Here is a 27,102-nt window from a genome sequence, read left to right as displayed (position 1 = left end):
TGTAACAGGACCACAGACCATTACTCACCCTGCCATCACTTATGATGAAAATGTTCCTTGCTTCAATGACCTTTATAGGGATGCTAAAGGAGAAAACTCAAACGATGTGAGAATTCATGACCAAATACTGGAAATGAAGTGAATAATTTTCCTTCATCAAGAGGTTTTGTTCAAGTGAGGAAAGTCTGGTTTTACTTTTAGCTCTACAGTATAACCAACTGCAGTAAACAGTTCACCTTTCAGTCTCAAATGCCACACTTGAGTTCATTCCACTCATCCCCTGTTGATGTGACCCTGCACAGGACATCACTGAAATGCTCAGTTGCTGTGAGCCACTGTCCCAAGTCATGGCAGAACTGAAGCACACACTGATTTTACTCCTCTATTTAGTCAATACGAGGAGACTTAGGCCATGGAAAAAGCTGTTCCTCCTTAGATAAAGCAAGGGACAATACTTCATTTGCAGATTCCAATTGAAATAGAAAGCACAAACCCCTGGTGCTTGCTGTTCTGGATCTGAAATCATTGGCAGGAGAAACACTACTTCAGAAAGCAGTGACAGCGCTTGGGGACTAAGCAATCTCCCTTCTGGCAAAGTAACAAACCTCAGTTATCAAACAAATAAATGAAAAAAGAGAGTTTGTTTACAGGTTATTTTCAATTAAATGACTCAGCAGGATTGAAATCACACAAATGCTTTTCTTAATATCCATGCTAAGCTACATTAAATATCAGAAGAGGACAATCCTACCCTCCTTCTGTATGCCAATAAACAAAGAATCACCCAGTGCTGGGCAACCACCAGATACCTCCATAGCTGAGCAACCTCCCAATTACCTCCATACCCCAGCAACCCCTGTCCTTGACAACTCATCAGGGAAAACTGGCACTGGCAGTTCTCAACAGGGATTCAATAGGATATTGCAGGGATCTCACTGCTTTTGCATGATGATAAAATCTTCGTGAATGATACAATATTTTTGTAACTCCTCTAATCAAATACACTTATGATGTCCTGTACTTTAAGCTCCTTTTAATGTAATATTTACAAAGATATTTCCCTATGTCTGTCTTTTGTTTGTTGTGCCAGGTTATAGAATTCAGCAGCTTGTACAGGCTTCCCTATTGTATTGTTATAGTGCATATTAATCTATAATGTCTCCAGTTTTTAATAATTCTATGAACAAATCTATATCAGGTCATGAACTTAGAAATATTAGTGAGGGGTTTTTTTTCCAGACAATTAATGAAAAGTACATACTCTTTGCTGGCACATCAAAATTTTTACAATACATAGATTTGCAACTATTCTATTTCAGCAAGACTACAGCAAGTGAAGGACTGAGACAACCTTATTCATTTCTTACAAATATAACACCAGTCACAAAAGCTAATTTCAGTACCATAGTCCTACCAATGAAAGCTCCCAAAAGAAACACTGCCCAATGAATTGCATTTACTAAAAACACAAAAACAGGTAAGAGATCATCTTTGGTATCCAACGTTGAAATACTACAACTGTTGCCAGGCTAACTGGGTAGATGTATTTTACATACAGAAAATAAATATACTCAAACACACAATGGGACTTGCGATAAAGAAATTTCAACTATAAACTGATTAAGAAAGCGATTAGGGCTATAAACTCCTGGTCATCTTTTCTGCTTAATGCATCGTTTCCAACAATGAAACATTCACTTGGGTGCCAGCTTCCACACTTTGCTCTTAGGTCTGTTTTCTAATGCTTCTTTAAAAGGATATTTGCAACATTTTGTTTTCCTTACTGAAGTTTTAGGTTTCTTCCAGGCAGCTCAGAATTTAATTCCAAGCTGGTTCGCTGGCTCATTACCAGGTGCTACAATTGATAAGATCACACATCTCCATTACCCAGGGACTGCCAAATGCTCCCCCAGCCCTTAAAACAATCACTTTCTTTTCTTGTAGAAATATCTCAAGCTCCATCTTCCATTTCAGTCGTCTTTGAATATGGAACAACCACCCCAGTGGGAATGCAGCAGACTCCCGGAGCTGCATAGTTCCTGTATTTTTAACAATATTGAGCTGCCACACACTGTGCTGTAACACTGAAGGGGAGAACCCCCCTTGCTTTTCCAGATTATTTTCCACCTTTAAATATATACAGGCATATCAGGAATATGATACTCTAAGCAATCCAGTCTAGTGGAAGGTGTCCCTGCCTATGGCAGGGGAGATGAACTATACAGATGATAAAGCTTTAAGGTCCCTTCCAGCCCAAACCATTCTATGATTTTACGAACTTTTTTCAACTGCCTTTGAAAATTAGTGGTTTGATGAGATTAACATTGTTTATTTCTTTCTACAAAAACCTCCAAAGGAATTGAAACCTCCCCAGGAATTGAAGAGATGTTTTTTAAGGTTTGCAAGTCTAATAGCTCACGAAGATAGAAAGTTATTATTAAGTTTAACAAAAGTTTAGGCAAGGTTACCATTCAGAAGGAAATGGCCAGTGTAGCCCACTGTTATAAAAAACATACTGTCAAATGACAAACCAGACTTTTCCTAGTTGTAATGCCCTCAGACACCAAGGAAAAAGCACCTAATGTAACTCCTAAACTACATCTACAGATCAATGAAAAAATGCAAGAGCATGCGCTTCCCTCCAGTCACTTCAACTGAAGTTCCCTGAGAAGATGCAGCAGAACACTCATACAAGCAGAATGGCTTTTTTCCTTTCTGATGCACAAGAAACAATTGTATTTCCATGTTACATTTACAATGTCTGTGTCAAAGAATTACAATATCTTGCTTCAGAGATTATTTACCTGCCTACCTTCATAGTATCAGCAATTTCCTTTACTCCATTTTCTCTGACTGTGTTCCTCTCAGCAATCACCCATCACCTAAAAACCTGGCTGATTGAAAGTTATCACTCTGTTAGCAAAACAGCAGAGATTTATGACATGGAAATGGAGGAGAAACAGCTCTGAACTCATCCAACTGTCTTGCTGATATTCAACACATGACCAGAAGGTCCCATCTGAACACATCCCCTGAATCAGCAGGATTCACCAAAAACAAACCCACAACATTTAACTTGGAACTCCTCCTCCCTTTAAAAAACTATTGCAACATTTGCAATAGGGCAAAACTCTTTCCCAGTAGATTAAATACATTTCACAACACAGGTTAATTTTTTTAAAATTTATTTTAATCAAGACAAGGTTTTTGACTGAATTTGGCTTCATTACATTAAGCCAGTATAGACTTTCCATGTTAGTTTGAAGGGCAGAGTTCAAGGACTATGACCACCCTGCACTAACGACTCACCTGGCACACACTAAACTACATCAACTGATTGTTCATAAATGACTAAACAGAGCTCTTCACATGGAAGATATTCAAGAAACTTCCTCCTCCTTGGGGTGGATAATTCACAGACCTATAGCAGAGTTGCCCAACTACTCTTGACAGTCACGTTTACACTGCTTTCACCCAGTTATTCTGTAAGGTTAAAATGGCAGACATTCACAGGAAACACAAGAAAAAAGTTCACCAGCAAAAGTATCTAAGTCAAAGTACAATACATTATACTACTAATGATCTTAAAGTGCAGAGATGTTAGTGAAAAGTTTTTAATGATCCATGACTACTTTCTAGTCTGCTGTTACAGGCAGAAAGGAAGCATCCCTGTTTGACAGCAGCACAAAGTTTCAGAACTTGGCTGGGAAAGGAGGGGTGACTGCTCAGGGATCAAGACACCCACTTCAGCATCCCCTGAAGTTGTAACTGCTTCAGGATAACTAATCCACAAGACCTGACATTTTAAGTTTCAAATTACTTAATGGGAGGGAGGAAGCAGACAAAAATTATCTTATTCCTATCCTGACTAAAGTAATACAGACTTATTGAGAAGAAATATCCCAGCAACAAAATACACACTTTCTCTTCATTCACCCATTAGAATACCCTCATATCTGGAGAGTGCAGATCCAGACTAAATTATTCAATTCAGTAACACAGATTAGATTTAAATATGAAGAGGAGGCAAAAAAGCAAGAACACACATTTACACAAATACTTTCTAAAGTAAGCATCTTATTCTCTGCTGCAGTCCTACAGACAGAGCCACTGAATTGGCTGCAATTAGGTCATCCCACGCTATCACTAAGAAGATTTGACGATTTCAGATTTAAGAATGCTAAAAAAAAGTGGAAGCTCTGTATGAACATCGACACAGTGAAATATTTCAAAGCATTTTTCAAAGAACAAACATTTTCTGAGATCACACCTGATACAATCAAAGCTTCACCTGTCCCATTCAAAAGAGAAAAGAGCACTTAGAAAGAAGTTATGGATAATAAACTATACACATCAAGATCCCGTTTTAAGACATTATAAAATACTTAAAAGTTTTATCAGTTTTTGGTACAGGCAATCTGAAGCTTTAACAGAAAAACTAAAGAGCCAGAATAAAGACATCAGAACTAAATGGTTCTCTCATTAATATATTACCTTTCTTGGACTGCAGATATCTCACAGCCCTTATCAAAGTAGGCCAGATCCGTCTCATTTCCCTAAGGTTAAGCCGGTGAACAGTACACAAAGTAATCATCGACTAAGGCATGGCCACCATTCAATGACAAATATAGCTCAAGCTATTTCTCATCTGTCCTATTTTTTGGGAGGCTGTGATGAAGGTTTTTCTAGAAATCCTCGCAATTGGCAGCTGTGAAGATCCTGGTGCCTTTGTCCTCTTACGCAACTCCTGGTGTTCCCCTTCTCCCCCCAACAGGAAAAACAGGAGATTACAGGGCTGCTCTCTGCATTTTGGGGCAGAGGGGATGGACAAGCAATCTTCCCTGAAGTCATGTTCTGAGAACACAGGCGACCAGAGGAAGAGGTGGGATCATTTTTCATTCATTTCAGTTGCTGGAATGGCTGGGGGGGAATCAATACCTTTTATCATGGCCCAATGCAGCCATCCCCAGCCCTGCTGGGGGTATCCTATGGGACTGGAGTAAGGGGGAGAAATTGATACCTCAATACCAACCAGCCTGAACAGCAGATGGCAAAAACTTGCTTTTGCTTTCAGAAGATTTTTCTTCCCCACTTTTCAAAGTTACTTTCTGGGCGGTACCTTCATCCTGACCCTCACAATTGTCCAAGAAGACAAATCCCGATTTAAACTAATACTTCTGTTATCCAATTTATGGCACACAGATCTGGCATTGTTGTTACCTTCACGGTAAACAAGTTTTAATAAATCAAAGGACAATGTTTTAGCTTTGTTTCCAGCTACTGGTACTCATTGTTTACTAACTATTATTCCCCAGTGAGCTGACAGGTTCTGCACTTCATGAAACCAGGGTGTGGTGTTCCAACTTTTCCCATTTCTAAGTCGTTTCTACTCTATGTGCTACTATAATATGTCAATGTGTGGCAAAGACTAGTTCAGCCTGGGTATTTCTAAAAGGTGCAGAAAGCAGGAGAGACAAAGACAGTGTTTAATGTTTCTTCGTGCATCCTCCTAATCACTAGACAATAAAAACTGTAAATAAATTTAATGTTGTTTTTATGTTTGCCCTGAACTTCTGAAGTAACCGGCTGTCCGTGACCAAGATCACGGTGATGCAATACTTCACTGCCAGTTTCTCTTCCAAAAAAGAAAGTACGTAGAAATGAAAGCAAGCACGAGGAAAGTTATGCTTACAACCAGCAACACTCAACTTTTTACAGTTGTTTACCATCTAAGGAAGATTTGATTCTTTGGCTACTAACAGAATTTCGACCTTAATCCCTGTACACTCACATCCACAACGCCAATACAGAAATAACATCCAGATGATAATACGGCAAATATTAATGTATCGGGGTGCAAATCAAGATTATCACGTGAATGACTTTCCCATGTCCACCTAACTATTGTTAAGCCTCAATTTCAAATCCAACCCTCTCATTGTAATAAATTCACACTCTGTGGCTACTTATTGTCTCAGTTTGGGGGTGGGTAATAGGGGGGGCAAATTCGGAGACATCAAGTAAAAAGATGTGAGTCTTCCACTGTAAACGCTCCCTACATTCAAGATCAGACACTTATAAACTACTTCTTCTAAAAGGTGAGTGAAAGCAGAATCACCCTCGCAGTAGCTTCAAACATACAAAGATCACAAACAAAGCCGTCAGATCCTCAAATCAGTGCAAGTACAAACCAAACAGCTCAAATGCTCTTTTCATTTCAAATCACTCTTAAAGGCAGGGAGAAAAGAAAAAAAAAAAAATCCCGAAGCATCCCAGCTGTCAGGTGAAGCATCTCCTGCAGAGGGGCAGCTCCGCACCGCAAGCGCATGACCAGAATATTTTATTTTCTAGCTTGGCTCTGACAGGAAAAAACCATAGAACCACAGGTGGTAAAATGTTAAATTAAGAGGGAAATACGTACAGATACACACACATACATCCATACGCACGCACTCATATATAAATAAAAGGTCGGAGTACCTTTAGCCCAGCACATGGGGAATGGGCTGCAGCCGCTTTTCTCCATGCAGCCCGCACCTGCCCGCCTCGGGGGCTGCTGCCCGGCCACCTCCAGCAGCCACATACACAGAGCGTGCTCGCTGCCGGCCAGCTCCGGCACACAATGTCCCGATTCAGCGCTCCGGGCTCCCGCGGGGGGAGGCTGGAGCCGCCTGGACGTGCCGGATCCCGGCGAGAGGAGGGAGCCCCGGCCCTCCCCGGGGCGGTGCGGCTTCACCTGGCGGCGGGGGGAGCGCGGTCCCCCGGCCCGCCCGGGGCTCCGGCGCGCTCCGCTGCGGGGAAGCCGCGCCGCTGCCTCATCCCCCCCCGCCCCGGAGCATCATCCACCTCCTCGTCCTCGTCCTCCCCGGGAGCGGTGCCGAGGCGGAGTGAGCCCTGCGGAGGAGGGCGGGCAGGGGCGGGAGGCGATTACCCGGCTGCCATTAATATGCTAATCCCCGTCTGCTGCCCGCGCCCGGCAGGCTCCGGTTCACCCTCTGCGCAAAGCCAGAGCGCTGGAAATGCCGCCCTGCCCGGCTGCGGAGCGGCCTCGCTTCGCCGCCGCTGATGTTCTCATTCCCGCTGCCCTGCACCGCCCCTTCCCCGGCCGCACCCGCGTTCTGCCATCGCTTTTACACATTTTGCCGTGTCCGCTTACCGACACAAGCGCCAGGCATCCTAAAAGCGCAACATTTCCCTCTAAGCGCATGGGAACTTCCCTATATAAGCGCCGGAGAACTTCCCCGAACTTCAGCAGGAACTGGGGTCCCACCCTCCATCAGCACTTGCCTCACTCCACGAGATTACGGATGGAAGAACCCTGGCAGTGCTGCTTTGCCCTAAGGAATGAATATCCAGTCCTTAATCAGTGCCACATCCAGCCCCCTCTAAACCCGGGGCTACTTTATTGACTTCTCATTAGAAGGCAAAGGTCACCTCAAACATTCACCCCAGATGGAGAACAGAATTTGTTTCTTCCCAACTTTGCAGCACCTAACATCTAAACCGCTTACAAACAGTTTTCTTTTAAAATGGTGAGTATAAACACTGCAAAAGCCTATGTTTATAATAATCACACACCCAGGCAGAATGTGTATATGGAAATAAAATAAATATCTATTTTCCTCACAGCAAAGTTTTTCACAAAAATTATAAATAACTGATTCAGCTCGAATACGTATTAAAATCAATAGGAGCAAGACTCACAGTTATCATTAAAGCTCTTTATATATTCCACGATAATCTCTTCTCACTCCCAGCCCTCAGCAGTAAGGCGTAAGGCTTATCCAAGACTAGAACCAAAAGGGAATTAATCTAAAGCCAGCAGCCTTCAACTTAACCTATCTGCCTACTTGTAGCAGCATGCACTCGTCTACAGCATGTGTTTAATTACCATTCTTTACAGCCATCTCATTTCTCAATATACTGACTGGCCTTGCAGAATTAGTGGTGTATGTCAAAATTCTAGATAAAAAAGAAGAAGAAAGGAGGCAGCAACTGCATTTAAGTATTGTCTGCTTCTCTATTTAAAAATGAGAAAAAATATTCACTGGGAAAAAAAATAATCAGCAAGAGAGATTAGGCCACAAGCAGGCCCATCAGATGTTCTGCATCACTGCTCAGGCACAAAGCTCTTTCTGGGGCTGAAGAAAGCCAAAGGGAACTGAAGACATGCCTGGGTGCCTTCCTCCCCCCACCACAAAGTTTTCCAAGCCCCTCAGTGCTACACAGACAGACAAACACTTCCAGCAACAAGGTCGATTATATTTACCTTCAATAATAAAACAAAACATGCTACAGAAATATTTAACCCCCCAATTATTGTAGTTGTGTGGGTACAGAAGGGGCATAGACAGGCTCAGTGTCTCTCTGGTTCACACTGCAGCTGGCAGGGCAGGAAAACTGCTTTTACACATGCAGCTCTGCCATGGGCTTCCGTGGTGACCTTGAGCAAGTCAAGACTTGTTTCCTTAGAAAAAGAAAACTGCAGATATTTTTTCAGTTTTCCTTAAATTAGTTTGATCTGTGCACTAGGGCGTAAAATATATTTTTAAAAATGTCTTTCTTCCATAAAAAAGAAAATGTTTTCCAGAAAAGTAGATTTAAAAATATCAAGAAGTAAAAAGGGGAAGATCTAAATTAAATTTTATTAATGAAAACAAAACCCTTTAAATATCAACTGGTAAGTGCATTGCCAAGGAGAGTTTTAATAAACAGAATGTGTGGACTCTCTGTATTCTTTACACTTTTAACAGATGAGACTAATACAGATTATCAATCCAAGTGTCAAGATATACTGCCTGCTCATATAATGTACCAGTATTATATTCATTCTTCTCAAGGACATACATTCTTGTTTTTGTATTAGACTACAAAATGAAGGTAAGTACTTCATAGCATGAGAATTTTTTACATTCAATTTTAGAAGCTATCCAGCATTTTACACTCTTGAATACGTATTTTTTCACTTAAACCAAGTGCTTCCTTGATGCTTTTCAAAAAAATACTTAATATCTATTTGTTATTGTAAGAAGTATACAGTAGACACATGCTCATTCTCTTCTTTCAAATAACATGATAATCTTTTTCTGCACAAAAAAAAAAAGCCCAAAAGCCTAAAATTTACGTTCTGAAGATATTCAGAAATCCCAAAATTCCAAGTTGCAGGGAGGAAGGTAGGCAGGGATGGAGCAGGAGACAATGCACAAAATAAAAAAAACACACAAATTTGGGAAGTTAAAAACATCTTCAGTATACTTAATATTAAGTATTTACAACATTTTATAAATACAGCTCATCAAGTAGGTATCTGAGTAGCATTTATGTAAGGTAATCTGTTTTAAGTAATGCCAATCAGATTATACCATTTACTGAGGTAAGAAACATCTGTCAGAAATTAGGGCTGTGGAACAGGAGCATTGGTTCTTGTTGTGCAAGATGCATTTGCTGACACACACTGATAGTATTTGCGTAGTAGTCTGTGTCAGCGATGATGATAACAGCTGTAAAAGAAAACCCTAAAAACTACTTATTACAAAAAAAAAGGATTAAGTTTTTACTAAGAATATGTAGAAGCAACTGGCCATTTTCCTGAAGCACACATTCTAACCAGAAAAATAGCTCAGACTACCCCAATAACAACAGACAGGCCAAGGTCGGCTAAGAAATGGCATTTTGCCCCAAGGAAATTCAAGTTAAGACTTTTCTGCTGTGACTATGATTTTGGTTGCTCAATTTCAGCCTGCTTTTAAAGACTACTGCTTATCAATATCAGCTTTTGGAAAATCAAGAGGGAAGGAAAAAAAGTCAGAAGCATTTTTTCAGTTGTATCAAGATATTTCGTTTTTTAAATTTTCCTTAGTGCTGAGTCTGTCTCCTATTGATGTCGCCCTCAAAATCAGAAAGCCTTGGGGAACAAAGGGTTAAACAACAGGGTTTTGTTTTTGCACTTGTGAGACATATAAGGTTGTCTAATTTTTTCCACTCAAGCTTATCCAAGCAAAAATAAAGATCTAAAAGGCCCATCAGATAAAATGGCAAACTTTGGCTTCCTCCACAGTTATGTCCAGAGCCAGAGCTCATGGGGGTGTCACAGAGATCTCATCAGCACAGAACTGACCAGTTTGTCCCTCAGTAAATGGTATCATTAGGAACTCTCTGCTATTCAATTAATTTTTTCCACATCAGTTAATATCTCTATTCATCAAATTTTGATCAAACTGGCTGGCAAGTTGGAGCATTGTTAGGAAGGGGACCAGAACCAAACCGGGAATATTTGTCTAAGTTCCACTGCCCTGAGAAACCAACTGAACTCAGGATTTGGAAACTGTGAAGAAAACAGACAGATCAGTACCACAGCAGTGTTGGAGAGCAGAACAGAAATTTGCTTTTCAGTTCCTCTTCTGCAACACCTCAGCAACCAGATGAACAGAACAGCAAAAGAGATGATCTCCAAGGGAGAAAAGAGCAGCCCATGCACTTGTTATAACAAAAATGAAGAGCTACAGCCCCGAGCACAGCAATGACATCAGCATTAGGGCTGGTGGCACCTCTGCTCTGGAGGCAGGATGAGAGAGTAGAGAATGTTCAGCCTGGAGAAGGCTCCAGAGAGACCTTAGAGCCCCTTCCAGTGCCTAGAGAGAGACTTTTGACAGGGGCACATGATGATAGGACAAGGAAGAACGGCTTTGAACTGAAAGAATATGTGTTTAAATTAAGTGTTAGGAAGATACTCTTCTCTATGAGGATAGTGAGAAATCTGAGGATCCAGAGAACGGATCATGGATAATCATCCCTGTAAGTGTTCAAGACCAGGTTGGGTGGAGCTTTGAGAAGCCTGGACTGGAACAAGGTGACCATGTCCTTAACAGGGGGTGGGAAGTAAATCATCTTGAAGGTCCCTTCCAACCTAAACTGTTCTGTGATGATGATGGTGATGCTCATTATTATTTTGGACTCGGTAATTCATAGTCTTAGCCACTTCATGGGCAACTGTTAATCACTCTAGTAATCACTAGAAGCTGAAGAACAAAGGCATTATTTTGAAGGAGATCTGCATATTCCTGTAGGAGATGGAAGAAGAGTTCATTGAATTCATCTTGCTGATAAAGAAAGTTTTCAGAGTTTGCTCTCAGAGCAAGTGCAGGATTTTTTTGGTAAAGCCACAAATGCTTTCTACCATGACAATTGCAGCCCATAAACTTAGAGTGCCTGATCAATGTTCTAAACATTAAAACATGTTTATTGATCAAGTGACAATCTTCTGCATCCGAATTAATATGCTTTTCTATGTTAGCATCCAGAATTCCCCAAACATCCTATCCAGACATTGTAACTGCACTGTTATCTTTGTTCATCTTCATTCCCTCAAGTTAGTTCTTTGTGTGAGTTTTTTCTAAATATTCTCATTATTCTTTGGGTGTATGCATTATCTAAGAGTAGAAAATATTATCTATCCTAAGTTTCCTCTTAGCCAGTCAAAAATCATCTTTGTTCACAGGAACTACTGAAAAATGGTACATTGTTAATTATAACAAATCCAAAACAGCAATTCCTGACCTCTGCCTTATTCTAAACTCTGGTTTGCTAAGGCTGTTTTGGACATCTACCTTGGAGTACCTGGTCTCTAAATTTATCATCCTTGCCTCCAAGCAACCCTTTTCCACTCCCCCACATCTTCTCTAGCTCAGTTTCCTCCTGAACACCCTTTGCCAAAGGGCACAAAGAACAGGGTGATGGGCTCCATGACCTCCAAAGGTCTCTGGAGACTGAGAAGTTCCATCATTATCCCACCACCAGAGATAATGATTTATCATTGTCTTTTCTATTTAACTATGAGCATTCTGACAGGCAGAACTGAAAGAAAAATGATATTTTACTTTAAAAATTCAAGCCCAGTTTTTCAACAGAAATGATTCAGCACAACTGAGAAACAGCATCACCTCTGTGAATTCATTTTAGACTTTGCAATATGAGCAAACTCTAATTCCATACTACAGACTACATTAGGCCATTTTTCTCCTGAAGAAGAAACAGAATTATTTTACTTACATAAAATCATTCTAGAATATAAACTGCTGAGGATATCTGCTTAAGACAGTCTTCTGGCAAAAAGTCAATCCAATACTGAATTTACTGTTCTATTTCCCCATTTGGTGAGCTTAACAGTAGGATAATCTTGGGTATTCCCAAAAAGTAGAGACTTTTAAAGCAATACTTTGTGACCTTCTGAACCATGGTCACCTGTTTAGCCTTATGATCCTTTGAGCTACATTTTAAAATAGTAGTTGACAGAATTCACTAGTTTTATTTTCAGATCTTAACCTCTTGGTAGTAGAGAGATGGGGAGCAAAACAGATCAGGGTGTTGGAAGAGAACAGGAGGAATGCAGCATTAATGAGGTTTCCCACACCTCCCCTTCCCAAGGGATCCTGTGATGCTGTGCAGCAGAGCAGGCAGCAATGCACCCTCCCAGCTTATGCTGTTAAGACAACAGATGTTAAAAGGGCCACTAAGTTAACTTTATTTTTATTATTCCATAAATAAAGACTAGCCATTTTTTAAACCCATATGGGTTGTATTAGTTTTCAGGCATGAAAGTTGTAGCAGATTTTCTTGTGGGTGGACTTAGCTGCTCATCTTCTCCCACTTCCTTCCATTTGCTTTTTGAAGGCTTTACTGTAGAGAAGGGAAAAGTCAATGCCATGAAAGCTGAAAAAGGTTTAAAATTATTCCTTCCTTAGGACACTGATTAAAAATCTCTGTTTTTTCTTGTTCTAGGCTATTTACAAAAAGATCCACCCAACAAAACCATTTCTATCCTCAAGACATCTTTGAGAAGTTCATTCACTATTCCATTGCTTAAAGATAAAATCTGCTTCACGGAGACCTGGAGAGAAGAGGTGAAAAAAGAAAGAAAAAAAGTGAATCCTATACATACTATTCCTTATTTTGCTGCAAAATAAAATCTGATAATTTTGGTTTCTGACAGATTCACTGTGCTTACCAGTTTGCATTGCATATCTTCAGCCTCTGATGTGGGGTGACTGGAGAAGGAGTGAGACAAAGCAATCCAAATGGTCACCAGAACCTTTCTTGACCTTATAAAACTCCCCCTTTTTAAGGCAAAAATCTTCCATTTATGAGGTAAATACAAGAGAAGGTATCTGAAGAGGAAGGACCCCAGCCCTTTGATGCTGTTTAAAGGAATTGCATTCTGTGAGGATTACTTTTGTTCAGTGGAAGAGATCCATGAGTGGATCAGTTGACCTTACAGATGTTTCTTGAACTCCACCTTTATCAATTAAAGGGTAACCTAGAAATAATGAGCCACATCTTCTAAGAGGGATATAGGAAAATGAAGTTGCTTATGGGTCAGCAAACCTCTTCAGTGTCTCGTCGTATCTGGGCTGCTTTCCCTCTCATTTGTCTAAGAACCAATTAAAAAAAAGAAAGTAAGAAAGCTGTGCAGCCTCATAGGGCCCAGTTATTTAGCAGAAATGGTCACCTGGACGTGTCTTCCTTGTCCTGCTCCTCCTCCAGATGCCAAATACAAAGTTAAAACAGTAGCTCATCAAAACACTTTTAGTTGCAAACATCTTTTTAGGAAAAAGTTGAAACTGACTCCCAGTGTTACATAAACCACAGCTATAACATTAGCAACTCCTCAGACTCCCAAGCTATTAAATGCAATTACAAACTGAATAAAACAGTAATCCATGACCTCACAATAATACAGTATTATTCCATTTATACATGAAAACACACTGGTGGAACAGTTCATATCATATTTCTTAGAGAAGGATGAGCATAGCGTAAATCCCTTTGTATAAACAAACTCTTCCAGGCTAAAACAAAGAGCTATTTAAGTTTAAAATTCCAGAGTCACAGAATAAATCAACAAGCCAGTGCTGATACCCTTCAAGTCTAAGAAAGCAGAAAATTAAAAATTAATTATTAATTTTTACAGAACATCGTTTTAAAGTTTTATAACACAAACATTAAGGCTGCTCTATTACCAAGCAAATTCAGTGCTTGAGCTATCAAGCAAAGAAAAGCATATTTAAAAAAATAAGAAAATATTGTTAAATAGGCACAAATCCCCCTTTCCCTCTGTAAACAGGAAAATTTGGATTGAAAAATTCCAAAAAATAGTTTGATGCTTTGTTTAGGAGAACCTGTAGTGGAGGCCAGGTGTAGCTGAGCCTCTAAGCCACAAAAAATTCAATTCTTATTCACTTTAATCAATCCATTTTCCTATTTTGGTACCAAGAAGGGACATTCACTTTTCAGGAGCTTTCAGCTACATCACTGCTTCATGAGACCAGCAATAAACTTCCAAGGAGCAACTCCTCAGGCAGTCATTTTATGCTGTTACAGGGAATCAAAGGTCATCCTGAGCTAACACAAAATCTTTCATTCAATGCAAAATCCACCACCTTAAATAGCCTCATTTGCTCCTCCAATTACACAAGACTGCACAGTTCTGCTGAACAAGTTCTGTTTACCTAGGAAAATGCCTGCAGAGTGGTATCAAAGAGCTCAGAAACACAAGAACTTGTTGCTTAGTTTAAAAAAGGCTTCCAGGAGCTCATGACCAAATGCAGCTCAAGTTAGTGGAGGTAACCAGCTGTGAAACAGGATGGAACAGCATTCAGTGTGTCAAAAGAAGCACATATCCCTCTCTGCATCCTTTTACAGCAGTAAATTGATGAGCAGACCAATGCAACCTCTGCTCTGCAGCTTCGAACTCAGCTGAGCTTTAAGTGTAGTAAGCTTTACCCAGTGACTTGACAACTTCAGCACAAAAAGCTTTGGTGAATCTAAAAACAGATGTGCAAGAATGCTGATACAAAAATGAAAGTAGGCAAGGTCAAAATGTCCAAAACCAACTGATACAGCTGGGAAAGAGATGTTTGGGCAGCCCTTCTTCAGATCTGAGGAAGGGATGGTAAGTAAGTATCCTTTCTTCAGATGGTAAACAAAACATCAAAAAACAAAAAAAAACCCTTTCTGATGTCAGCCCAAATGACCTACTTTACTAAACATCACAGGACCAACACTGTCAGCATGTAACAGCATCTGACAGGGCCAAGAGCTCATCTCTTGTGCAGCTCTGAGCTGCAGAGCACAGCTTCCAAAAAACCTCTGGTCCTGCTCTCCACAATCCCATTTGATGCAATTCAAGACTCAGTACTAAAGCTTTTAAGTGAACATGAGATCAGGACAAAAAAGTATCAGTGACTGCATAAACAGAGGAAGAATATAAACCTTGTCCTGCCACACAGACATAAAGAAGCAGCATCATAAACAAACTGGGAGTAGGAAAGTTCAAGGACCCTGAAATAAACGTACAGTAAGAATTTTAAAATAGCAGAAGATGATGTGAAACTGTCACTTTAATCAGTTAACTACCTTCAAGGTATGACTTAAGTCACATCTGCCTTGAGGTAGTACAGAATTCCTTCACCCCTCAAGTTTTGAAGCACACAGGTCATTAGACAAAGTCTGATCACTGTCCTTAAAATTTCGACTTAATACTCTACTTTCAGAAGTTCTGTATAAAAATCTCAATAATTTTGTTACTGATGTTTCCAGAACCTCAGTGGTAGTCACTACCTCTAACACCTCACTACCATTTGGCTCTCTCACCCTTCTCTATCACAAAGCCTCAAGTTTCAATAATACTTTTTACTCCACCTCTTGAAGGGCACATAGATGACCAGGGAACAGTCGGCAGGAATTTCAATGCTCATAAATAATTTTTTTACTGGGACTAAAAGCCTTAGTACCATCCTAACATATCCTTAGTATCATAAAATACCCTGAGATGGAAGGGACCCACAAGGATTATCGAGTCCAAGTCCTGGCCCAGCACAGGACAACCCAAACAATCCCATCACATGCCAGAGAGCTGAGTGAAGAATCTTTTCCTAATATCCAACCAAAACCTCCCCTGACACAGCTTCAGGCCATTCCTGCAGTCCAGTCACTGGTCACCACAGAGAAGAGATCTGTAGTGGAGATCAGATTTATTAGTTCATCTGCTCTTCAAATCCATGAAAATTTGTTCCATTAAGACATCTGAAGAAAATGTGAATCACAACACAAAATCTATTAATCCTGGAAGTTCCAGTATTTCTCTGTATTAAGCCTTTCAGAAAAAGTTATCACAGATAACTCTCCCAGATAGCCATGGAAAAAAAATCAAACCATGTGAAACTATTTCAGTAAGTCATCTGAATGGACAAAAACTAAAAACTTTAAAAACCTTTTAAAGATCTTCTTAAATGAATAATTAGTGCACAAAGATACGATCTGGAAACATCTTTGTGCCAGAGTTAAACAATGTAAGAATTATTTAAGAAGTTTCATATCCATCTCAAGTGTAGTTCCAGCCCACTAATGGAAGCACAGGCATTTAATAGCCCTCTTCTGTTATCCTGACCCTTCATCAGAGTAAAATCCTGAGGAAAAATGTACTTGCTACAAGAACAGACTTTGTTGTTATTAAGTTTCCATATAAAAAACTGAAGAACATCAGCTGACAAAATAATTTCTGCAGTTTTTCATATGCAAATTAGCAATCCCAACAGAAACAGCCTGCAAGACACATCACAGTTATCATTAAGGTGATGGGATGTTTTCTTAAATATGTTCTTATTTTAAATCTTAAATTTAATATTTTCTTCTGAAAATAATAAAGGGGAGGGGGGAGCCATAGGTGTCATTTTTTGTTATTACTTCCTTTTCCCAGTCTTCTGCTAGGCAAACAAAGCCTGCACAAATAAGTTAGGAGCTAAGGATACAAGGAGAGCATTCAAACTATACATTAAGAGCTGTCAAGGACATAAAAATAAACTAAAGGAAAGCTCATATAATCCTTTATTTATGGTCATTTTAGGCGTAACTTACAACAAAGTAGTTGATTAAAGTTCACCCTGCAATGTTTTTCCTCTTGGTTCACTGTAGTCAGTGATGTTCCTCTTCAAACAAGCTCATGTGTATTTTGGGAGAAGATCCCAAGCCACTCCCAGGTCTTGCAGAACAAAACACACACTAATAACTAACATTTTGGATAAGCCAACTACACAAGATCCAGCTTGATACTCAGATTCTTTCTTTCAGTCACACTGTTACCCCCACCCTTCCTTTTCTCCATAGCTGTTGCTATGAAGATCCTGGGTAGTAACACTCCAACACTATAGCAAGGGTTTACAGAAAAACAGTGAATGCATCATGGGCATCAGCAGAACAGTTTAAAGAATACATATTTAGGAATCATGATTACTGGACTTCTTTAGTTTGCCAAATTTCATCTTCTCCTTAAGTAATTCTGCACCAGAAAAAGACACTCTCAGTGACTGCCACTGAAGGTTTTGTGCTGTAAAGGAGCAGCAGAATCTCATTCCCAATATCCAGAAGCCCTGATTATAGCACACTGCCCTCCATGTGCGAGGCTGGCTCTGTTCTTGGATTTGTTTTTTCTCCTGTAAAAGAAGATAGATGAATTCTCCAATCACTCTTAGCAGACACACATCCCCTACCTTGCCTATACAAAAACTTTTACAGACCAAAAAAACCTGCTACAACAAAAGTAAAAAACAATCCTGAAACTCTACCCACTTACCAAAAAACCCTTAAAAAATCATTTTAAAATGTGCAATCACACCATGTCCCAGTTTTGTAACTTTGAGAGTGCAAACAAAATTTTAATTCAGATCTCCACATACATCATTTGAATAACCCTTGCCAACATCCCTCCAGCTGTTTCTGCACAACCACCACCAGCTAGTTTGCCAGCAAGAATATCCAAGTGGCTGTATATAGTGCAATGAACTTTCCTCACTTGGGGAATGCCTCAGCTGAGTGCGAACTGCCAGGTCCTGGATATCCACTCATATTTAATGGCACAGAAACCACAAGGAACCATTTTTACCCTGCATTCCTTTGACACCAAAAACAAGTAAACATCTTCTCAGAGTACATAAGCATCCTACTCCAAGCAAAACATTACTGCAAGTTATTTATTTTTTGACAGCTTGTAGCACAGAGCTCTAAGTTCCGCTGCAATTCCTCTGATATTGTACCAACAAAAATCTGTAGTTCAGATTCAACAGTTTCTGTCAAAAGTGTCCCTTCCCCCTCCACAAAAAAATAAACCTTTAAGAATTTTCAAGATTTTCTTCTTTTCTATTTTGTCCAAAAGCTTTGTAACTTGCCTTTTTATTTTTAAGAATGCCAGCTGTTAGTATGCTTAAAAAAAAGCACTGAATGATCCCCACTCCTTGCACTCTTAACAAGACAAATCAGCCACCTCTCAGGTGGAAGCCTGACACAGCTCTCCCTGGTAAATCTGGCTGAGGACTGTCACCAGCTGCCCACATGACACTGAGGCTCAAGTTTCTTGTCCATCATCCTCAACGAGGAAATAAATATAATCTTATTATTTCTAAAACAAACTTTCCAAACTAGGAATAAAATCACATACACTACCTAAAAGAATGGAGAGTATGTGCAGCTGACTTCATTCAAAGCTGAACTGCATAACTGCAATTCAGGATATTTCAGGTTATCCAGGGTGGAGCAGCCACACCTTTTTCTGCAACTTGCAAAAAGAAGTAGAACAATTTTCCCTTGGAAAAGTATCCTTATCCCTCCAAACACCCTAATTCCTAAAGTCATCATTTGTAATACTAATTTCTAAGGAAAGAGATAAAAATTTCCAATTTGTTCTGAGAAATTTGTTTTGAGAAATTAATTAAAGAAAAATATCTTAGATACTATACATTCAAGTGGTACATTTGCATATGGTGCATCCTTGATTACTGGAATTTTTCCACTTTGAGATGACTGCCCAGGAATAAGCAAGAACAACCCTCACAGCAGTGTGGATGTCTTCAAAACCGTGGGAGCCAGAATTACAGGAAATGATAGGGGAATGTGCTGATTTTTTTGTTTATTTTAAAGTGTCAGACTTTATTGATCCAGCTTCTTAAGATTCATAAGGACACAGGACAGAGGACTCAAAGGACCTTTCATGTCATCAAATCTTACTCCCTGCCTCCTCATGCAATCATGTCATAGTCCCATTAAGTGACCAATATATCAAATTCCACTTTCTTTCAGCATAAAATCAGTCTAGGGCAGATACCAGGGGTGCCACATCATTCCCAATACACCTGGTTTATGTCCTGATTTTTTTTTTTTTTTTTTAACTACTACTCTCAATTCTCTACATTGAAGCTTCTTATCTTCTACCCCCTCTCCTCCTTTCTTTCCTCTATCTCTGTACACACTTCCAGAAAAACAATGTTCTGCAGCCAGGGCAAGTTTCTTAAGTATAAATCGTTTCACAGGCTGCCCTGGCAAATCGGGGAGGTTCCTGACAGCTGGAAGAGAGGAAATGGAACTTGAAAAGTGGAGGGTCTGGATGACTAAGGCTGGTCACCCTTACTTCCATTACTGACAAAGTGATGGAAGCAACTACACTGGAAGCCATTTCTAAACAAATGAGAACAATAAGGTGATTAGAAATAGTCAGCAAGGATTTATGAAAGGGAAAACATGCCTGATCAACCTAATGAACTTCTCTGATTAAAATACAAGCTTGGCAGATGAAGAGTTGTTATTTCTCTTGACTTAAGCAAGACTTTCAACACTGCCTCCTATGACAGCACCATAATACACAAATTGATGAAATTATGGACTGAATGAATGGACAGAGATGGCCTGGAAACTCTCTGGACTGTCAGGCTCAAATCTCTAAAGGAAAAACACTACAATTTAACTAACTTACAGTTTCTTGAGGTGTTTAATGTATCTCAGCACCTTAATATTACTACAGAGCTGAGCCTCACTAATAAAAAAGTTTTTCTTACCAAATCATGCTGTTGCTCTTCCCTGTGTGGGCAATTAACTGTAAAATATGGATGGGAATGCAGGGAAGAGGGCAGTGTGAAAAGCACAGCCAAAATAAGCTCAGAAAGTTTCACTGGAAAGGCTGGGAAATACACAGATTTCCTGTCAGGGTCTAAGCTGTCACCTCCCTAAGCCCTCAACACAAAAAATGAGATATTCACCAGTGACAGTTTACAAAGGATAAATACATTGCTTTTCCAAATATCAGAAATATACAACAATGGGAAAATGGATTTTATGAGGGATAGATCATTAACTGATTAAAACTACTCAAAAATTTCTAAAATAGGAAGATTTAATGCACAAATAACAAGAGAAACTTTTTCCAAGTAACATTTAAGCTTTGTCAGCAATAAGCTCATCCAGAAGTAATAGCAGTTTCATGATAGGGAATTTGGAAATCCAGAAATAACACCTGCCTTGCTGGTAGTGAAAAGAATTTAAGCTACAGGCCATATCTGCATCAAAAGAAAAGTCCTTCCATATTTTCAGAGCTGTACAGGACATGCAGGCAGTTATTCAAACTTGACAGCACTAATATTTCATAAACTGTTTTCAGTTCCATGCTCATCACTCAAATAAAATCATTATAACCCAAGCCATTACAAATATATGAAAACTAAGTTTACTGATGCTTAAAAATCAGAATTCTAAGTAACATTTGCAGAGATTCCTAGAAAAAAAAAATCCTGATTTTCGAAGGGATTACTGAAAGTGCAGTTTTTAGAGAAGTACAGTTTCCTTGTGCAATCCTTTCAGCAACATGCCAGGCATTCTAAAATGAGAGGAACTGTTCAATCTTAGTGCAGCTTGTATTTAATTCTTACTTAAAACTGAAGTCACAAATCAAAAAGCCATTTTTTGTACTTTTTTTACTTCTGCCTACACAGCTGGTTACCTTTTCCCCCCCTTTAAGCAAGGATATTAACAACAGTTCCCTTCTCAGGCTACTGAGTTTATTCTCAGCTGCATGAATAATCGCTGCATAATTTATTACCCTCTCTAATACTGGTGAACATTTATTTTAGGAATTCTGCATAACCTCAATTCTGTCAATTCTTGCCTACTGCAACTCTGGCAATACCTCAACCGATTTTTAATTTTCCATCTTTTCTCATCATAGGAAGAACCCAAGCCTTTGGGGCTTTTGAAATTCTGGCTGTATTGAAATCCATCACACAGGCAGGTGCAGGTTTAGGGTAAGGAGTATCTAGTACACAGCACAGCATTAAACATCCCATCTCCTGCCCCGTGAGTAAGAGGAAGGCGAAGCAGAACATTGTTCCAAGGCTGTGAAAAGTGCCAGGAGATGAAACTGATTTCATTAAGTGGATCATGAGCAGGCCCTGTGTAAGCAGCAAGGCCAAACACACCAACAGACTGAATGAGGACATGCCTTTAATTCAGAAACAAGTTTAGGTTGAGCTGAAATTGTGTAACTTTTTTTTTTCCCTAAATGAGGACTTGGAAGTAAAAATAGTTACAAAACCATTTAATATTTCAAGATAACAATGACAGTGTGCAAATGGTGCTTATCTAAATTGTACATTACACAGCAAAAAGTGAACACAAAACCATCAGACTTAAAATATGCTGCATATCTGAAATTAGAACTAAGCAAAAGATGTGTATTTCCTATTAATTTTTTGATACTTTACGTTAGAAGTCAGCAAGATTTTACTTGACTCACCAGATATTATCTGGAGGAGTCATCAAGAACAAACAACTACCTGAGATTCAGTCTTGGCATAATGTTTTACTGAATTTTTAAGCAAAAATCCAGAATATGCTTGTTTCTTGTATTTGTCTTTATATTCCTCTAGTTCCCTGATACAGTTTCTTGCTTCCTCACTATTTCTTGATTCTGGTAATGAAGACATTTTTGCACTGCAGGACCAGAAACAAAGGACCAGCTCTTAGGAAAAGTCACCTGCATCACACAGATACTAGAGCTATTTTAAATTCAGAATGCGACAAAAGCCAGGAGGGATTGGTTTTAATCCCAACAGTGTCAACAGAGAAAGTTTAACTGCATTTACCAGGGGAAACCAGTCTTTCATGCCCCCAGGCATGCTGTGAACACATTTGTGTTGCAATAGAACTTCACTTAGAAAGGAGAACTGTGTTCTCTATCCACCTTCAAAATGATAATATTTTAGCACATTGTTCTCCAAGCCCCTCCTGGTTCACATTCTAAAGATTCTCTATGCTCATCTCCATGGCCTCAATTTCAAGGCAGTAAAAACCCAAGTTACCCATGGACTTCAAAGCAGTGATAGAGATTAATTCAGGATAACTCTCCTGAGTAATGATTTAACTAACGACCTCATCAACTAATGTGTTCTCCAGCACAGGAACAATCCTTCTTTACAAGGTTTTGCTATGAAATGAGTGTTCTGAATGACCTTGATATACCACTAACTATACAAATTTATGTATAATCCGACCTCAAACAAGACACTACAATAAAGACACCACTGGAAGTGATCTCCTTACTGCAAAGTCTTCAAACACTGAAAAAGCCCCTCCTCACCATATTATGACAAAAATTTAGAGCACTAAAACCAGGTGGCAAAAGTGAGAACATTTCTAGTGACATCTATTGTCCACTGCTGAAAGTGGCACTCAGGAGAAAAAAGTTCTTTAAAACTCGAAATAAGAAAATACCATTATTTATTGCAAAGATGAGTTCTGATGATTAAAACTTCCCATCTGAATGCAGAACCTCATCTTTATTCAATTATATTAAATCTTTTATACAGGCTGCTTTTCCAATTTATCAAATTTCTTTTTAATTTTAATCACATCACCCAGTATGCTCATAACTCTTTTTGTGTTGGTGCTACTGGCAGATAAAGACAAATCAAGTCCATTTTCATGGTCATTAATAAAAATACTGTAATACCACAGGACAATTCAGACCTCTGTGAGACTCCAGCCTTCCCTTCTGGCAATATTTTTACCATTTTTTTAAAACAAGTTTCCTTAGTTCCCTTACCAGGAGGGGACTGGTAAATACTGCCAAATCTCTGCTACAGGCAAGCCATGGTGTGTAGTTTTTATATTCTCTAAAAAGGCCTCTTGCCATGCCATGGGAAAAGCTCATTCTTTGAAAATCCTGGGAAAACTTCTGCCCTCTATCAGTACTTGCAGGACACAATTAAGGAGCAGTTAGGACACTCCCACACACAGACTTGAATTGAAAAGAATAATCTCATTGTGAGTCAGATTCACACCAGCCAAACTCTTCAAGTTCCAAATATAAACTCATAAGAAGTTTCATCACACATTCTTGTCCTAGAAGCTGCAGAAAAAACTCAACAACAATCCTTATCTTCCTGTCAGCCTGACTTAAACATCAGGTATTTATTTTTCCAATATTTTCCCAAAGTGCCTGCTTGACAACCACTCTCAGCATTCAAAATCATTTTAAAGATGTTGTCCTGAAAAGAAAACTTCCACATTTAAACTTCTCTTCACTGCTTCAAGAAAACATGATTTTTTAAAATTTTTCTTTTCAGAAGAGCTGCTCTGAATTTCTTGTGGAAAAGACTACAACATATCAGCTATCAAGCATGTAACTGAAATTGCCATTTAATTCCAACAGGAAAGAACAGCTTCCTTCAGATCAGGTATTAATATTAGCAGGAAGAAATGAAAGAATGGATACATAAGCAAAATCAGCAAGGCAGCAGGCTAACAGCAAATATCCAATCCCTAGATCAATTAAGAGTAAAAGTGCACTTCATTCAGGATTCCAGAATTCACATCACAAAAAGGGAATAGATGGACAAATTCTATCTGCCAGGGAACAGGAAACATCCCCACTCTGAGCTCTGATCACAACTTCAGCCACAGCACAAATGAATGCATGAATTTTAGAACTTTATTAAAGACCAAATGTAACAAACAATAAACAAAAAAATGTTATTTTTAAAAATCATGTCAGCAGAATTGGGTTTTGGTTTTTCCTTTGGTGGGGTTCATGTTTCTGGGGGGGCTTTTGTTGCCTTTTTTTAGGTTTAGGGTTGTTTTTTTTTTAATTTTTAAACACCATTGATAGAAGAGTCCAATAGAGCAGCTCAGACACAAGTCACCTGTGACTCCAGCCAAATGAACACTGTGTCACCTTCTTTATTATAACCTGGGGAGACTCCTTCCACCCATAAACCCCCCAACCCCATTTCCTTGCTCTCTGTCCCTCTGAACCACCACTAATACCATTTGTGGCTGCTCCTGAGCTGCTCCCCTGCCAGTTGTACCCCACATTGTGCTGAGTTGTTTTAAGCATTAACCATCTCACAGGCATATTTAACAACTGCCTATCAATACACCTCAGTTAACCTCCTCCCTTTGGTGTTTAAATGGTGTCTAAATACACCATTTAAATGGAAAAACATCTGTACCTCAACAGGTTTTGTTTTGACCTCATATCCCCACATGACTAAGTACCATGACAGTGCCAGTAAGAACTAATATTCTGATTTTATAAAAGCAGGACTGTATTGTAAGCAAGCCTTTAGAAGCTGCCTGCTGTCACATAAAGACATAACTGAAAAAAAAGAGAACTTACCTGCTGGCAAGGGAAGTCTTGAAATACCTGTAACAATAAAGAAATACATTTAGAAACAGAAGAAAATAGCTCTAAAATTGCATTGCCCTCATAATTTTTCTGCAAGGCCATACTTGTTTAATAAAGCACATTATCTGAAGCAGTTTTCTGGCTGCCAGGGATGCCACATGCAAATCAAAAGCATTTTCCTTGTTTTACCTGTTCATTAACAGGATTATGCTTTGCTCACCTAACTGAAGGACAAAGATTATACTGAAGGCAATGAGTGTAATTACTGCAGCAGAATACAGGTCACTACGCACAAATGGAGTGTTACATACAAAATTCACCATCATCACCTACAGAATTTCTGAGCTCAAAGTGTCAGGGATAGTCTTTGCAAATGAAGAGGACTCTACAGAATGTATTCTTTATTCTTAAATCTTTACAGAAGAAGTAGCCAAGCTTGCAAGCAGACAAGCATAGAACACAAGAAATAATAATATTAAAAGAAAGGACACTGATTTTTCACCACCAAGGCACATTAGACACAGTTACTGAACATTTTCATAGTAAATGCTAAGGCTGTCTTGAGCTGCCAACAATGACCACTGTCTCAGAGTCTAAATAGAACATATTAAAAATTATACACTAAAAAATTATACATTATATTAAACTGTAAGTCATTATATTGTTCCTGTCTGCTTTTCTATTGTCATCTCAGTGCACACCATCATGACTGGGACTTGAGGTGCCCATCAGAGTTCAGAACAGAAACTAGAATCCACAAAGAACTAGAAACAAAGAATTACTCAAGTCTGTACGGACATGGACTGGGGACACACATCACAGGGTCAATGAAAACTGAAATAAATACAAATGGGGAGTGGAGGGGCAGGGATGAGAAAGGGTAACCAATAAAATAAATGAGAGAAAAACTGAACTGAACCTAAGAAAAAGGTCTGCCTAGTTATTTGGTTAAAGGAAACAGCAAAATTGAGTAATAAATTGTCACACTGGGTACAAAATCCACATGGAAACTGAACTTTAACCACAGGTGTAGCAGCTGAAACAGATGCAGAGATTATTGGGGCAGATGGTCACTGCTGTGCCACCTATTAGAAGAAATAACGAGGCTTAATAAATTTATTAGCCCTGCTCTCACCAACAGATTGTTACAGTTCATGTCTGTGGCTGGAAAACATGACTAAACTTGAATAACAAAGAGAATTACACCCAAAATTTAAAGGCAGCCCACAAAAAATTTCAAAATTAACTGCACTACTCTGAGGAGATGACAAAAAAGCAACACAAAGTTGAAATGCACATAAAGCGGGAAATCAAACTAGCAACAGGACACCACAAAAAACCCCAGAGAAAATACTGAATGCCTTAGCCTGGTAGAACACAATATTAAAATATAGTAAGGTACATTTAAAAGATGCTCATCATGATGTGTGGAACAAAACCATCTTTCATGTAAGAAAGGCCTTGAGACAGGAGATGCAGCCAAGGAGACACAGGAACTGCAGGATGCAAAAAACAACAGCTCCTGCACGGAATCCAAATCAGCACATATGGAATGGAGCTTTCGTCCATCAGAAAGAGATTTGCAGTGACAATTAATTTGAAAAGTTACATGAAAATAAATATTGCATCATTTTTAGTTCGTATATGTTTAATTGTTTCCATGTTCTTTTTTTAAGAAATCACAAAAAAAATTCCTGCTTATCACTAGGCTACACAATACAACTGCAGCCCCACGAGTAAAGCATCTAAAACCATGGATTAGAAAATACTGGTTTTCATTTTAGTTTTTCTACAGTGATACCAGCTTATGTTAAATTCCATTTATAATTAAGAGCTATTGAAATATTTAAGTTACTACAAACACTTAAAAGTGCATTAAAATATTTTAATTTTTGTGTATTGGGAATGTTTTATCTCAGCATTCATTACTTTTGAAGCAGACTATTTGGTTAAATGTGCCTACACAACAGATGTCAAAAAAATAACAGCAAACATAACCCCAGAAAAATATGTTTTTATACACACAAAGGCAGAAAACAATCACATCTCAGAATTTAAACAAGGAAAAGCTCTACAGCTAAGACACACAGATTTTTAACTTCAAGAAAGACCTGATCATATTCCAGCGTTTGTCCCTAATACCTGAGCTGCCGTTTCCGCCGTGATCTCTCCCTGCCAGTGCTCACACAGATCCTGTTACTGCACCAGGACCTTCCCATCAGCACCACTGCTATATTTAAGTCAAACACTGTGAAGATTTCTTACTTCCATGTTCCACTGCAAATTAGTCCCACAAGTGCATTAACTGAAGAGATGCTGCACCCCTGGGACAAGTTTACTGAGCAGCTTCCTGCAACTGTACGTTCTCCTATTACAATACAGTGCAAGAGACTCTTGTTTGCCATTAATTGACATACATTAGATCTGAAAACAAGCTGCACAGAAGAAATTGAATCCTGAAGGTCGATTCAGTATACTCAACTGCCTATGTGCACTTGCAGGTTACTTGTATGGTATTTCTCAATTATTTCCATTAAACACAAAGTCCTCTACAGGCTGATTTTGTATCTTAATTTTAGCAAACACTACCACTAGAGAAATGT

At 39.1% G+C, this 27,102-nt stretch overlaps 1 protein-coding gene across 3 annotated transcripts in view; it reads right to left on the bottom strand.

Moving 5' to 3' along the window:
- The window catches only part of PTK2 (protein tyrosine kinase 2), a 188,866-nt gene that overhangs the window by 124,010 nt on the left and 37,754 nt on the right, over nt 1-27,102 (bottom strand). For 2 of the 3 annotated variants that reach the window (XM_056482884.1, XM_056482885.1), the window contains one exon: nt 24,491-24,517. Coding sequence is in view for 1 of the 3 variants with exons in the window: in XM_056482883.1 (XP_056338858.1) it covers nt 6,481-6,583 (103 nt within the window). In the remaining 2 variants the exon portion in view is untranslated. Of the gene's footprint in view, nt 1-6,480; nt 6,694-24,490; nt 24,518-27,102 lie in introns of those variants that run through there. The other variant, XM_056482883.1, reaches the window with a different exon arrangement.

This window comes from Oenanthe melanoleuca, chromosome 2 (assembly GCF_029582105.1).
Source record: "Oenanthe melanoleuca isolate GR-GAL-2019-014 chromosome 2, OMel1.0, whole genome shotgun sequence".
Lineage (NCBI taxonomy): Eukaryota > Metazoa > Chordata > Aves > Passeriformes > Muscicapidae > Oenanthe > Oenanthe melanoleuca.
The sequence above is the reverse complement of the archived record's forward strand: the minus strand, read 5'-3'. Positions and strand labels throughout refer to the sequence as shown.